This window comes from Manduca sexta, unplaced genomic scaffold, assembly GCF_014839805.1.
Source record: "Manduca sexta isolate Smith_Timp_Sample1 unplaced genomic scaffold, JHU_Msex_v1.0 HiC_scaffold_56, whole genome shotgun sequence".
Lineage (NCBI taxonomy): Eukaryota > Metazoa > Arthropoda > Insecta > Lepidoptera > Sphingidae > Manduca > Manduca sexta.
The window spans coordinates 156620-172455 of NW_023595363.1; the positions used below are offsets into that span (position 1 = coordinate 156620).

General features: G+C 34.3%; 2 protein-coding genes and 1 long non-coding RNA gene across 4 annotated transcripts in view; all 3 read left to right on the forward strand.

The window, feature by feature from the left end:
* Positions 1-720: 720 nt before the first annotated feature.
* Positions 721-15836, forward strand: part of LOC119188442 — a 20491-nt gene continuing 5375 nt past the window's right edge. Inside the window, exon 1 of the mRNA XM_030164012.2 lies at positions 721-947. Coding sequence (XP_030019872.1) covers positions 879-947 — 69 coding nt within the window. The 5' untranslated portion in view covers positions 721-878. The remainder of the gene's footprint in view (positions 948-15836) is intronic.
* Positions 7888-8733, forward strand: LOC119193458. Its single transcript, XR_005113959.1, has 2 exons — positions 7888-8026; positions 8365-8733. It is a non-coding gene; the product is annotated as an uncharacterized LOC119193458 (long non-coding RNA).
* Positions 12957-15720, forward strand: LOC119188462. Of its 2 annotated transcripts, XM_037447059.1 has the most exons (8): positions 12957-13159; positions 13590-13740; positions 14187-14288; positions 14366-14476; positions 14575-14723; positions 14924-15101; positions 15286-15483; positions 15564-15720. In XM_037447059.1, the coding sequence occupies exons 1-7, from the start codon at positions 13076-13078 to the stop codon at positions 15468-15470; spliced, it is 960 nt and encodes a 319-aa protein (XP_037302956.1). In that variant the 5' UTR covers positions 12957-13075; the 3' UTR covers positions 15471-15483; positions 15564-15720. The 2 variants fall into 2 exon arrangements, with proteins under 2 accessions (XP_037302956.1, XP_037302955.1); XM_037447058.1 differs by having other exon boundaries at positions 15286-15720.

Consider the following 15836-nt stretch of genomic DNA (forward strand, 5'->3'; position numbering starts at 1 on the left):
AACTTACACAAAGATACACGTGGCATTCCACAATGTCGAAGTTGCCATTGCACTTTTGTCATTACAATAAACATTTAGATGCGTATTATCCTCGTACATAATATCCTGATCTCTAATGTCTAAAACCTTAACTACGGAGAAAATTACATTAAGTCCAATTCTTAAAAAAAAAAAAACTAAATTTGGAAGGGACTTCCAGTACTTATTTAGCTAGACAACAGTCAATTTAATTACTAAATATCGATGTCTATTACAATTTAAACAGCACTAATTAATTAATTATTCATAATTAATAGTGCATAAAGCATTTTTGAAGGAATAACAGAGATTCGATCCCAAGTAAATGTTACATTTGCAACAATAACAAAGTAAGTGGTCGTTATATTGATTAGTTGACCGCGTGCGCGCATCAATGCTTTTCATTATCAATATAGGCTCGTCCATTCATTTGCACTGCAACAATAATATTAAACAATAAATTTTGTCGTATCGTTTACTACAATAAATGGCACGACCGCATCCAGTCCGCTGAAGCGGGGGCAAGGTCTTCGAAATAAGATCAGTCATATTCATAATGTATTATATTATGAGTGTATATTTGGGTATAAGTTAAGTATGAGATGATGAGTTGGATTTGATGACATTGTAAACCCCTTGGGCAAGCCTGTTGTGCCCGCCTGCGTCGCTAGAGGAGCTGTTTGGTCGTAACGACAGTGGGTGCGCGCCGCCCGGTGGCGGCCGGCTCCGGCGGCGGGGCCCTCCAGCCAGCCTACTTATATCACAGCGGCCGCCAGCCGACGCCACTCCAACACGCTCCGCCGTTGCGCGCACCTTATGATTTTTCTTTCTGCCATTCAAGTATTTTGTTGACGATTAAGATGAAGCAAAGTTTGATTATATTGATTGTTCTGTGTGGTTTCATCGCTGCCATGGTTCCCCGGGATAGGGTAAGTAATTTACCTTACCTACTCATAATTCTACCTTCAGTTTTTAAACAATTAAATATCATTTAAAAATTGCTCATAATTTAATAGTTAAAAGATTTTATATTTATTTCAAATCGTGAAATTTATACTGAAGTGTAAGTGTTTGCAATGTAGCACTTTTATAACTTTCTACGTGCTAAATTTAAATTGCCCTTAACGTACGGTAACGTTTGAAAATAGTTCATTGAATGGCATGAGGCTAATCATTGCTGATGTTTGCCTTGTTTATTTATTCACAGTAATATTGCGTCAATCTGCTGTTATGGGACTTTGTCATGTGATTTACTTCATCATTAGGATTCGACGCAGATCATTGATGCTTGAACAAAACATATTATAGTAAACACGCTCCAGTTTACGATTTAATTTATTGATGATTGATATGATGTAATTACGTGTCAATATATTTACTTAGTAATGTTTAGTTTACTTGCTCATCGTTTCGCTGAAGTATTTAAGAAAGTGAACTTGATGTCGCTTTGATGTCATGAAAACCATACACCCTCGTTTACACAATTAATACAATAAACTCTTAACAAAAAATTAAACCGCCTCCAAAATGCAAAATAAATTTAACACTACCTATATATTGGTTACCAATTTTGAAGTAAGTGACTAATAAAAATTGCTAGCCAAACTAGATAATACACGAATCAATACATATACTTACTAAAACAATGTTTATTTTAATTAGGCATCTACTTCAAAATTGGTAATGTTAAATTTATTTTTCATTTAAGTGGGATGCTGTGGTTTTTAGTTATTTTTAAAGGCAAATTTATTGACAAAATGTTTTTATTTTTTTGCTTTTTTCGTTAGTAAGAAATATACTGTCTCGATGGCGTAGTTGTGTTTCCAAACGCAGTACAACTATTGCGCTAAGTTGTCACTCTCCCTAGCCCTGAAAACGGGAATAAGTGGGATGCTGTGGATATATTTATTTAAGAAGTAGATCCAACCAAACCCAACGCAAAAACACCACTGTAAAAGTCATAAAAAAAGAACATTCCAAACCATTTCAGTTAAAATGGAATGGATCGAAAGAGAATGGGTCTCAAATCTTATCTTACTTCGGACGCAAAGTTCGGTTATGGGCTATTCAGGACTCGGTTTGTTGAGATATAGTGATGAGTGTAATTAAAGCAAGCAAGCTAGTACCTTTTGTTTGTCACATTATTCATATTATACGAAATATATATTTATCGCATTGTTAATAATACAAACGTATTACTTATGTCTATTTTAAAATATCTATATTATGCTAATATTCACATTAAATGTGCAACTGAGGCCCGATCTCCCACTTTGTAATCGTCTTCAAAATAAGGAGGAGCTCTTCAACTAGAGTTGTATTTTTTTTAATGTTAACCTCGAACCTAAGTAAATATTTAACCGAATCGGATTTTTTTTATTTCATAGAATATGCTTCCAAATTGGTTCCATGGCTTTTTAGAAATAGTTTCAATAATTTGGTTTTTAATTGAAAATCACTAGTATAAGTATGTAGTCTCAAGTAAAAGAAATTGCGAATTTTGCTTTCCTAAGGCTTTTTCAGTTGTGTTTTTGCGTTAAGATTGTTGATGCTACTTCTTACATACATACATACATACATATACCACTGTGCCTTTAGCCCTTCTCAGGGGTAGGCAGGGGTGTAACAATCAATCTATTTCTAACTAATAACACAAACAAGCGAAAAATAAAGTCATGTGACTAATTAAAATTGTTAGGTACCCTAAAAACATACATGAACAAATATACGAAAACAATGTTTAATTCTAATTGGACACCGATGTAAAAAATTGTAACCAATATCTATATAATATTCCTATATATAACTTATGTAATGTTAAATTTTTTGGTTTTTGAAGGCGGTATATTTTTTTTTTATTACTCATTATTAATTATGTCCATAAGTAACTTTATGATGGTTACCTACACCGACAGCAAAAATGCAATCAATATTTTGTATTAATATGTCTAATGTTAACAGTGATGTGAGTTAGTGCTTTATAATTTTCCTTACCAGCATTGCTGTGACTCATGAGATTGCACTGATTGTAGTCGTCAGTCATCATAAAGGTTTTATTTTATTCAAATATTACTGACAGCCTTTAGTCGGTGGGATATCCATCCAATATTATGTAAAAATATTAAAATAGAGTAATATAACACAATCTTTGGAGCCAAAGATCATAGCTCGCTAAAGCTGTGTAAAATTGTGATATTATTTATGAACCAACGACGCGGCTACGCTCCCGATTCTTACGATGTAACATATTATTTGAACTTAGATTGAGAAAATCAGAAATTCTTGATTGAAAATGTTAAACATCATCATCATAATTACCAGTCATATGAAGTACACTGCTCAACATAGGGCTGCCTAAAGTTGTTAAATATAATCGAAGTTGTGATGCTAAGATAAGTGATCGGGATTTACTTCACGTTTTTTTATGTGGGAATTCTAACACTATCTGTCTCCCTTAACATTATCAACTCTAGGTTAACCGCAATATCTGCGCAAACCCAAAAAAAAAAATTTTTTTATTAATTGCGCTAATTTCTGTAGCGTTAACTCTAGTTGTGAATATTGTTTTATAAATAGGGAGCTACATCATCATTAAATTGGCTACTTTTGATCCCAGTGTAGACTTAGCAATTAATAATAGGGGTTTCTGAGGGGATGTAATAATATTGACCAATTTACGTTTTCCAATTCATTTTGCGTACCCATTGATAGGGTTTTCCTCCCCATAAGGTAATGTCAGTTTTCTGGAAAGGTATTTAAAAAAACAAATATAATAATTGAAATCGTTTCTTTTGCTAATAAAGTTTCCACAATAAATTCACTTCTCGCGCTTTTCTAATCAAATGAATGTCTTATTAGTTTCCTGAATAAAGTCATGCTTCTTGAATGGCGGAATTACAGCTTTGATGTGAAGCACTAAGGCTGCAGGTAGAATAACAGCCTGAAAAAGGTTGCAATCAGTTCAAATGAAAGGTTTGAGTAATGTTTCCACCTGCTGTAGGCACATACTTATCACGGGCGTAACCAGATTTTAGTATATAGTAGGTGTGAGAGTAGGGCTAACACATAATTAACTCACTTGAGTTAATTATGTGTTAACCCACTTGGGTTTGAGCACAATTTAAATATAATGCAATACTATTTTGATTCACCTCCACCTCCTCCTAGTTTGGTGTAATGACATAATGTTAGTCCTCGTTTTAAATCAGTTGCGAGGCCCTAGTTTAACGCTTGTACCTAAGTTACACAACCCATATTTTTAAACTGTACTCTTCTATTGTAATATACATTTGAGGCAAGTAGGTATTGGCCGCATAGTCGCTTAGTCTCTTTCTATACAGTGATAAATTTTGTGAATTGTTCATATATATTCACATAAAAGTTTACTTGTTGGTGTTTATAATTTTTTGTTTTGTTATTTACAATAACATATCGGTTTTCTAATTTATTTATTTATAATATATAAACGTACCGATTATTCATCTTAACACTGTGTTTTAAAAGATGATTTTTGATACTACTATCGGTATAGTACCTAAGTTTAGTTAGCCACAAAATTCGTTCGGTAAATAAAAAAATTCAGGTCGCCTAAACACATAAGTTTAATTGAAACATTGTTTTGTCTTTGGGGAAGGGGATTTTGATGTCTTTTATTTTATTATTTTCCTATGTATCCTTCTATAACTATCACGGTCAAAATATAAAGTAAGTAGAGACACAATTTGTATGTCTGTTATTAAACAGATGGATCAACCGAATTATTGATTGAGTACTTGATTGTTGACCGAAAAGTTTATTTTTAACATTGTAGTGTTTACTAATAATTACTCGTACTTTATAGTTACCGTCTTTAAAGCCGCAATTTTCGATCTTTGGTGATAATGTTTATTATTCATGGAATATTTTAGCACAATGTTAACAGAGGTAGAGATGAGTATGTCGTACTTTCATTTATTAAGGCAATATGAAAATTACCTTGTATATGACGATGACTAAATTAGAACTGGATCGTTTGAACTCATTTACATTGTAATCATGACACAATAGCCAATAATGACTTTAAAAACGACCTGGGTGGGACACTGCCTATTTAAGGTGGTTTTACGCGATTATAAAATAGTCCAAGAGACGATAACATTGAACAACTATAAAAATGCCTGTATAGAAATTGTACTTATTTAATTTAAATTATTATGACAGTCACAATACCACAGCGTCAAGAAACGAGTGGAAGGAAAGAAAATGTTCAACAGCAATTTCACGTTATCTAAATATAATACTCACGTCTTCAGAATAACAAAAACATTACACAAGAGGTCAGACGTAGTTTTCCAGTTATTTACAAATTAATCGGCGCCATCTATTTATTACGCCGCAATTTGTGAAATTAAATACACGCGCGAGTACAGGTGGTCAACGAACCTGTAATCTGTGTAGCTTCCTGTTTACACGTTATGCGAACGCGTCTACGTTTCCACGTGATAATAGTTTTGGTTTCGTCATTCATTTGTGCATTCCGTTCATTCATGGTTTGTGCGTTGTGGTGCTCGCGGCGGGCGTGGCGCGCGGTGTCCGCGGTCGGCGCCGCTCCGAACGCGATGCGGTCGCTCGGATACGCTCAAGGGCGCACCGTTTACGATTCGTATGTCGTATGACATCTCATTTGCGATAATATCCCCTGACTGATAAGGGGGGCGTAGAATATTCTTATTTATGTACCAAATTTTAGGTTAATAGATTCTCTTAACATAATTAATTTTATTGTGTTCTATTTAATTATATGTATACCAGTAAAGAATATTTGAAAGTGAAATAGATATAGATAGCATTTTCTTTTTGTTTGTTTATTTGATGAATAGGTATTTATTGCCGTTAAGCGCATATAAGCTTTCAGGCTCTACCTAGAGCCTGAAAGTCTATAGAGGTTCAAGTTTATCTGAAGTAAGTAGTTAAATAGTTTTCTACGTGTATCTGAACATTACTAGCATATCACAAACTTTACTTGGCAAAAATATCTCGCACTACATTCACACTTTCTAATTTCTACTGCTAAGTATTTGTGAAAATTAAGATACTCCGTATTGCCCATAAAATATACAAAACAATCACGCGATATTAAATAATAGTCAGTTAACATCATAGAAGTGGCAGTACAGTCCAGTGATAACATCTTACTCGTGATTACAACTGGAATAATGTAAACAAGTTCTGGGAGGCACTGGTTTAGTGAGTAATCCAGTTCAGTAACATGAATAGAGGCTTAATTTGTAAATAATATACCAATTGGAATAGTAGACAACATTCAGTAAATTAATATAAACGGGACAGTACTGCTTACCTATACTGTAATTGAAATGAGATTAATATAATAACAGTATCAGCCCTGTAGTATATATTTTCTCACTGCTGGGCACGGGCCTTCTCTTCTATTGAGTGGGTTTAGGTCTTAGTCCACCATGCTGGTCTAGTGCGAATTCGCAGACTTCACATACCCTCAACATTTTTATAAAGAATACCTCAACTATTCAGGTTTCTTCACAATGTTTTCCTCCACTGTCGTAGCAAGTTGTAAGTCGCAAAGAATACATACAGAATTTTAGAAAAGTCAGAGGCGCGCCCCTGTGTTTTGGATCTGCGTACATTCGTCGCGGCAGTAAATTTCACTACCACCTGGCTATCGCCGCAGCTATCGCAATCGCAATGCTACTGATATAATGTAAACCAGCTATCAAATCTTTATTTTATATAGCCTGCATTAGTATTGATATACATTGGTAAACTTAATAATAGGTATATCTATTATACTTTAGCATATCAGAATGGCCACAAAGGTCCCTACATATTTTTTTTGCAAAAATAAAGAAAGTTAATGTAGGCCAATATAGAAACTATTAATTGGAAAATTTGTTTGCTATGTACCGTTTATTTGGACTGTGTTTAGTGAATTCTATCAAAAAGGCCGGCATAGGTACTACACACATGCTTGAGGTTGGTTTTATTTATCGGTGCATAACTTATCGAAACCTTGAATACGAGTTGACGCTCGATGCATTTCTTGTAAATAATGTTTACACATAAAGATATGGTCACAAAAACTTCGTATATCTATCTATATACTATGTAGTATGTACATAGTAATTAATAGTGTGCGCTGCATAAAACTGACGCACTGGTAAGCGTGGACGATAACTTACTTGCCCTTTGTGACAATATACTATCTTGACACGATAAAAATGAGTTAGGTAAGTGCTTTATGGTGCGCATTATTTTTTCTATTTGCATTAAAATCTTGAAAGGCAATAATTACACTACTTACCATATTTTTTAGATGAACTTAAAAATGTAACAATTATCAGAAAGTTAATTCTGGCGTTTCAATATACACTTTCTAAAACACCAATAGACATAATGCAAACCAAAACAACAAAAAGACTTGCCAGAAAAGTCGTTTTTTTTTTATTGTTAAAACGAGTATTAAGTAAAGTTTGTACACGGACGTTGGTAAAAACAAAATCAAATTGGGAAGGTTCAAGTTAGTTGCAATATTATAGTTGCTTTAGTATAGGTCATTATCAGAATCACTACTCGTATATGTGTAAAAATTTAGGTAATAACTTAAAAATATAAATAATCGTGAAAGTATATCTACGTGACCTAGATCTAGATAGCTAGTGCCATCAGCCAGGAGTGCTTTGGCTATACTCTGTTCTCCACGATACCTGTATAAATGAGAAATAAGCAAACTATGCATATATCTTATTATTGTACGTTAAAGGTAACTTTTTTAATTAGGCAAAATTCTAGTAAAGAAATTGTTCACTTATACATGTTGTTCTGTTTTAACAGCGAGCTGTTAACACAGAAGATGAGAGTTGTTCAAATCGCAATCAAGCACGACTGCATCTGAGACCGCTAATCAGCCCATGATCTGCGCGAAGCAGACTCCCTGCGCCTGGTCTATCTACAAACCTATAAGCAAATATATTGAAATGAATATTACAAATACATAGTAAGTATAAATATTTTAGGGTGTGTTATTTAACAACGCTATTACAACGTGATTTCTATTAATCAATGATAAAGTGAGAGTCACATCATGTCTGGATTAAATAACATCACGAAAATATTTTTACTAGCGTAATTTTAGTCTTATAATTTCATTATAATGAATAGACAGTGCATAGATACTTATATTTTTGAAGTTTTTGTGCCGACCTATAATGCATACATTCTTCGTCTGTTGACTTTTTTGGACTTTACTGCATTAACACATGCAATGAATGACTGCCTTCCTATGATAAAACATTATAGGATATATACCTAATAAAACGCATTTTTAATTTTCAGTTGCATCTGTTCAGCGACCGAAAACTGTATTATTACATATGACGATTCAACAATAAACGCATACATACATTACTGTAGGCCCGCCAATCACAAAGAGGACATAGATCAGAGTTAGCAAGTGACTCACACGCCCCAAACGCTACTAGCAGGCTGAGAAGGCTTGCTCACACCCACCGCATTGTCAATCAGCTAATAACGGCACCGACGCCGCGACGACTCCGCATCGGAAGACTGTTCAAATTTAAACGATTGCACCGTCATGTATTGATGGTCATGAAACATGGTAACTTCAATAGCTTCCATTCTGTATGTATAAAGTAACTGCGTTTAATTTGCTGTATGCAGGATTGTTTAACATAAAATACCAAACACATTTGGAATATTCCACCTTAATATTTTTTTTATTAATAGCTTAGATGTAAGTGGAAAATTCTTGCTGACAATGTGTTTCCTTTGAAATAATATAAAATTTTCACTCGTAAGATTTTTTGTAAAATTGTAGTTCGGTTTGTCGCAAATATTCTATTGGATAATTTGTTATTTAAGTATTGATTCCGATTTTAATTTATTTTCTGTGTAATGCCTACAGTTACTTGCGTCTGACCACGATTGAAGTTTTGGCGCGGTTACACTTAACATTTACTTAATTTTAAATATAATTATATAATATGTATGTGAATGTAGAATGTGCTTTATTCATCTAAGTTTTAGTTTCCTACTGTCTACAATCTGTTTTAATTGCGTACTCGTTTAGATGTTTTAAATTAGCATACGGTTGGATCACATCCGAAAAAGAGGGAGTTGATAGTCTGTTTGCTTTATGCTTATGACTTGCTACGATATCATCATCTAAAGCAGTCCAAGCTAAGGTCCATAGGTTCGTTCGGACTACTCTATGTATCTACCGATATTGCAAAGGCAACAATGCGATGTCACAAATATTTAACCATTCTGATACTTTATTTATGTTATATTGTAGAAAGCAATCTGACAGTGAAAACAAAAGTACTTATTAAACCTTGATACTTATTACGTGGTTAATTTATCTAAGTGATTGCGCTGATCTAGAGTAGCCAGTGATTAGTAACGTGAACCATTTACTTTTTATTTTGAGCATATTTTGTGGCTAAAATGATAGTTTTCTACTCTGATAATACACAAGCAATATAAATACATTAATCATGACAATTATTGTGTAGGTATGTTTATCGATATACTTGTCCAAAAGTAACATTTACAAATGATAAAACATTACTAGAGTGAAGTCACAGTGGAGTCGACACAGAGCAGTACATGATAATTTTGTATTCTGTACTTTATGTATATCTCTGAATAATGAAATAGCAAAAATAAATAAATTAATGGCATAATAAGATGATTTTAAATAACTGTTTCTCCCCAAAATGATTTTATTTCACCATTATGCTGCTTAGTGTTTATTAGCTATGACTGGCCTAAGCTCTCTGCTACTGTTCCAGCAATTATTATTTCTCTTCTATTAAACTACAAGATGAATAAGCACGCCATTTTTAGAGTTCCTATTTTAATTTTTTAATTATTTATAATTGTAATTATTAAGTGATTGTAGTTTTTTTAAACGTAGCTAGTTCATGACATAATAAACATATTATTGTATTATTAGCTTATATGAAATATTTTTTTAAAATGTAGTATTTGAGTAAATAAACAGTTTGCAAATACTTGGTGAATTATTTTTTATTACTCATCGTATTTATCGAAGTATGTAAACTAGTGTGCCAAAAATGAGATATTCATAACTCTTTCATAAAATATATATTTGATCCCCTTATCCTATCTTAAGAAACCCTCTCTCTCTCTCTGGAGCAAAAATATGTATGGGCTGTAGAATATTCGCAGGAAAATTTGATCTTAAATGTGAAACCAATAAAGTCCTTGCGATAAGTCCATGGAAGAGTCCATAAAACGCGCTAATTCCGTAGTGTCGATTACTGATACACTGACAATGCTCCCTATCAAAGGGGACTGATGCATGAAGGATACAGATTTTTATATCCTTTTGTTTTTTACGAGTGCTAATCGTATCCATCATAACTAATTTCAATTTAATAAGACACATCGGCATTATTTTTACTAGAAGATTAGAGTCAGGAAGTTGCAGATATCTTAAGTGCTTATTTGTTGGTATGTCAATACCAGCCAGCAAATGAAATTAGTTTTCTAAGAATTCAGGTCAGGAGTAAAATGATCTGTAACAAAATCAGCATAATCTTGAAGCTTAACCAAATCTAGACAGATGTATCTAACTATTGTAAGTATATTTTAATTAGTTTTCTAACTACATTATATCGTCAAGAGTCCTAAGGGAATAATAAAATAATGCGGCGAAAAGCTTCCAGAATAGCTAAGTAGGTACCTAAGTACTGCCATTCTTCCTATCAGGGGCAGTTTTAGGGGGAGGCGAACTGGACAATCGGTCGGGGTTTGTGCGTACAGGAGCCTTTTGTTACAATCTTACCGACGAAACTGTTAAAACCTGAAAACATTTTTTTGCTCCGCCCGGGGCCTCGCGTCATTTTTATTTGCTTTCGCCTGAGACCTCGCGACTTTTAGGGCCGCTACTGCTCCTTATAGCTCGTTCTGGCAGGGGTACTCTCATGACTCCAGGCGCATTCCCTCTACAAGAATCCTATAAGTAAGTTTAATTCACAGTTAACTTATTGGCTGAATCCTTGAGTTCGGTTTAGCTATTATATACTTCGCTCATTTGATATGTATGGATATATATTCATAGTTGATAGTTCCCAATTTATTATAGTAGCAACGAATTTTATAGTTCATGAATATTTTATCGTCATATTAATAATAATTACAAAAGAACACGAATCAAAATTGATATACCAAGGCAGGTGGAAAGTATTACAGTAATTGTTAGGCTACATTGCACGAAATCTAAGTATACTTACCAGCCATACCTTTTATCTACATACGTTGATTGTTAGCTCAATAGGTATAAAAAGAAACAATTATTTGCTCTAGATTCTGGTCTTACAGGTGATTGTATTAACTGTGGCGCGAAGGTATTTTGAACTAATTTTAATCCTACCTAGGCATTACATTATTCTTATCTATTAATTTGTTTACAATAAGGTATCAGTTAATTGTGACAAAATCACTTTAACATTTTTATTGACCCATAAAGTGAAATCAAGTGAAAATGATGTAAAAGAATAATCCAATTTAAATCTACCTACCCTTTCAAAGAAAATAGTTTCATATTAGTTTACGTATTACTGCATTAACCATATATTTGTGTTGCCTTCTTTCCACTTTAATTTGGAGTTAGCACATTATATTTTATAAGATCAGGGAGCCGTATTTCGTCTTAGGAGGCAAATTCGACTATTTGCAATTACGGCCGTTGTAACAGAAGAGACATTTTGTAGAAAAGTCACCAGATACCTTTTATTATTTTGTCATCGTTATCGTAGGGCATTCGAAGATGGGTTAATGTTGGTTGATACCTCTATTTTTAATACGATATCATTCTAGAAAATTAAGTAGAAAATTATTACTGGTGGTAGGTCTCTCATATGGAGTCCGCCTGGGTAGGTACCACCGCAATATCTATTTCTGCCGCTAAGCAGCAGTGTATAGCCACGGTTGTGTTCCGTTTTGAAGGACATTGTAGCCAGTGTAACTACTGGACATAATAAGACTTAACATCTCATGTCTTAGGATGGCGAGCGCAGTGGAATATCAAACAAGAGGTACTTGTAATTCAAAGTGTTAGATGGTGTTTCTACTGTTAATGGGCGGTCGTATCGCTTACTGTTATCAGGTGAACGGCAAGCTCGTCTCGCCATTCAAAGCAATAAAAAAAAGGTACCAATAAGAATTTCTTTAAGCAAATAAACATAATAAACAACGGAGGATATATACATATTTTTATTTTATTCTTGCATTTGTTAATACTTCACATTAAACTCTAAGTAGTTTTTAAAATAAACGCTTGATAGCTGTACAAACCATACGAAAAATTCATCCTGGGTAAATGTCAGAGCGGAAAAAAATATGCAAAGTATTGAAGAGCTTAATGTTAGATTTAAATCAAGAAGATGTTCAAATACTCAACATGATGGTACAGATATATAATTGAAGAAATGTGGTGTAAGTTGTTTTTTGTCTACCGTTTCAAGTTAAGGAAAGTTTATGAGTACTCATATCCGATAACAAAGACGAATGAAACGAATGTTTGTACATTAAATGAAACCTATATTACGATACATATACCGTATAGACAGTTTGAATTATAAATAAAAATACTTTATTATACGGCAAAACGGATGACTACCCACATCTTACAGTATTATATAGTTTTCAAATTGCGTAGACAATTTAAAAAAAAGAAACATACTTATTAACGCAAAATTCATTTCTCTATACGATTCTAATATTTTACATACCTATATTATCTACAAACATGTCTATAGCAGAAAATGTAAGCAAGGTTATTCGTTTTCTATAACTGAGGGTAGATTCAACTTAGTTCGGCCAGCGTGTTGGTTCATTAGAAACAAGTATAAACCTAACTATAATTATGTTTACATGTTCGACGGGTGAGTGGAACGTATAAATTGTGCATCTTCGGTGACGATTGTCCTTTTTGTCATAACTGGCGTCCAGTAGAATCGTGCCTATCTTGTAATTGATTTGATTATATTCTAATAAAATGGATCCTATGTCTTATAATTTTAATATGGAAGATCAAAAACTTTTTACGACTGCCACCGATACTACGGCTACGACAACAACAGTGAGTATTGATACCAAATTAAATGAAATCTGTAGTAAATATTTATATCTATAAAGTCGGTAGGTAACGATTGAATGTTTTTAAAAATGATTATTTTTGGTTCGTACGGGGTTTTAATTTTGACTGTTATTGACAGGGACATTTGGTAATTTTATTTGTTGCTTTTAATATTTTTAAATTTAAATTTAAATAAATTAAAAGAGCTAATTCAGTTAACTAGTCAATCGCTTGAAATTTCTGATTAGTATATAAATAGGTAATTCTAAAAAGTTGTTCAAATTAAATTATGCCGAGATGACTAACATGGCATTTTAAGTTATTAAAGCCTTAAGCAATGTAAATAAACTGAATTATTTTAGAAACTACCCACTTCACATAATGGGATTTGCGTTAGCAGCATAGAATTCATTCGAGTTATTTGATGACGCAGGAAAGTTTCATTACGACTGGCTCGGATAATAAGAATTTGAGTGCCGAGCAGGGTGGTATGTTCTCTGCATCCATACCACCGTTCCAGAGAAGTGGGGGTACTGAACTCCTCGGCATGCTGGGTCAGCAGGAACCACGCGCCGCAGATCCTGGTATTTTGCGAATCAATTTAATTATTTTAATTTTATATGTGTATATTTCAGTTCTGATGTTGGCAGACAATTGTGTATTGTTGTTTAATTTATTTTTTGTTAGATACCAGTTATTTATCGTGAACACTTAGGTTCCTTGTTAAGCTGCAATTTGAGTAGCAATTAAATAAACAATGTCTGTACAGAGTTTATTAAATTTTAGATTTCGTATATGCCAACATTAATTGTAGATACAGATAAAAGTAGTTTTCGATTTGACTGTCTATTCGGATTAGTAGTAAAAAGAGTTAGAAAATTGCCTTTTTAAATTGGTGGTAGGTGATAGCATTAGGAGGCTAGGCAACACTGGGTTTGAATCCTAGATCGAGAAACAATGAGACGAAGAGGATAACGAGCTTATATAATATATTGATATCACATATTTTTATTAACTGAAACATTGGCAGCTCCCAGTGCGGCAGATATGGACGATATTCTAATGAACATTCGAATGAACGGCTCCGATATGCTATTTGACGAAGTAGATCAAAATCAAAACTATTACCTAGGTGAGTGTCCTCGTAATGTCATACAATATTGTATTCATTATGAAATTGAAATACTTATTTAATGTTTGGTTATTTAGGCGGTAACCGACCGGAGTCGGTGGCATCTTCGAACATTTGGAACGATAATACGTCTGTGTCTGGCGCTAGAAATGGCGAAATGATGGACACTTTCGATTTCCTTATCAAAAGTAAGTCAGCTAAACAAATTTAAAAACTACATTGAAATTAAAATTTATTACTTAATATTAAGCTTATAAACCACGGTATCTGTTAAAATTGTTATTAGGTCTCTCATCAGCAAACAACTACGTGTCCATGCTGACTCGCGAGCAATTGTCTGTGCTGCGTTCGATCCGGCCGAGTCTGCTGTACGAGTTCCTGCAGGAGGTGGCTAAGGTGCGCAGCGACAGGCGTATGCGCCGGGCCCTGCCCAACGTGAGTATCTCTGGCCTCAATTATATGCTTTAATATTTAAACTTACTTTAATATGGTAGTGGAGGTTTTGCCAAAAATCTTTCCGTCTTTGATACGAATTTCTGACTAATTGCTTAATAAATTAGCTCTAGTAGGGTAGAAAGTTTTATATTGATATTATCCACCCACACTGGGCGTAATTTTGTGTATTCGTATATTAGGAATGCGCTTTCTGCAAAAACAACGGTGAAAATGAGGAGTGCTATTCGTCGCACGCGCTGAAGGACTGGCGCGGACGCGTCCTGTGTCCAGTGCTGCGCGCCTTCCGCTGTCCTCGCTGCGGCGCGACCGGCGACCGCGCACACACCATCAAGTACTGCCCGGAGAACGCTGACACTGGTATGACACTTTATTCATCATAAATAAACATTTTTCTATTTCGTACTGACCTGTTTAGGTAGGTACATTATAACCCCTCATTATGTCTCGTGCTTGACGTTTCAGCCAAGTAATGAAGAGATGCCGTACTATTCGTTTTGTTGGTGCTATGCCATAGTCAATCTGTTTAATATTTTTGTCATAGCTTCGGAGCGTTCCGGCAGTCTCTCTGCTCGTCGCCGCGTGCCGCCATCGGCTTCCTTAGTCCTGGGAGGATCGACCACAAGGACCAACTACGGGCCGCTGACCCCCACCGCGCCGGCACCCTCGCCCGTCCCCACTTCCACATCCTTCTCCTCCTCATTTTGGACCAGCTTCAGCATGAATTAAAACGACTTACGCTGTTCGTATTTGATTGATTCAAAATTTGTTGAAATGCTTTAATTGATTAACTTTCATTATCTTCTTCGGTCACATTTGCAGATTGCCGCTGGTACTCGCAGACAGTAGTTACCACCATAACCACACCGTCGTGGTAGCTGGCAATAATTCTACTGCATGTAAAATTCTTGTTGCCTTAATTACTTCTATATAACTTGTTATAATTTTGTACTAGAGTTAGACTACTTACGACCAATTACAACGTTTTCTATTACACAGCCCATATGTGTTCACTTAACTATTTTTCATGGTAGAGAATGTGAATATAGATTGGGTTGACGTCACGAATATTCGAATAAAGGTATGCAGGTCATA

What these genes read in the sequence shown, in the direction of transcription:
- LOC119188462 (XM_037447058.1), top strand. Translation starts at nt 13,076, where the DNA reads ATGGATCCTATGTCTTATAATTTTAATATGGAAGATCAAAAACTTTTT. An exon ending in ACCACGCGCCGCAGATCCTG is followed by an intron (nt 13,741 to 14,186) that starts GTATTTTGCGAA and finishes AAACATTGGCAG; the next exon opens with CTCCCAGTGCGGCAGATATG. An exon ending in TTTCGATTTCCTTATCAAAA is followed by an intron (nt 14,477 to 14,574) that starts GTAAGTCAGCTA and finishes AATTGTTATTAG; the next exon opens with GTCTCTCATCAGCAAACAAC.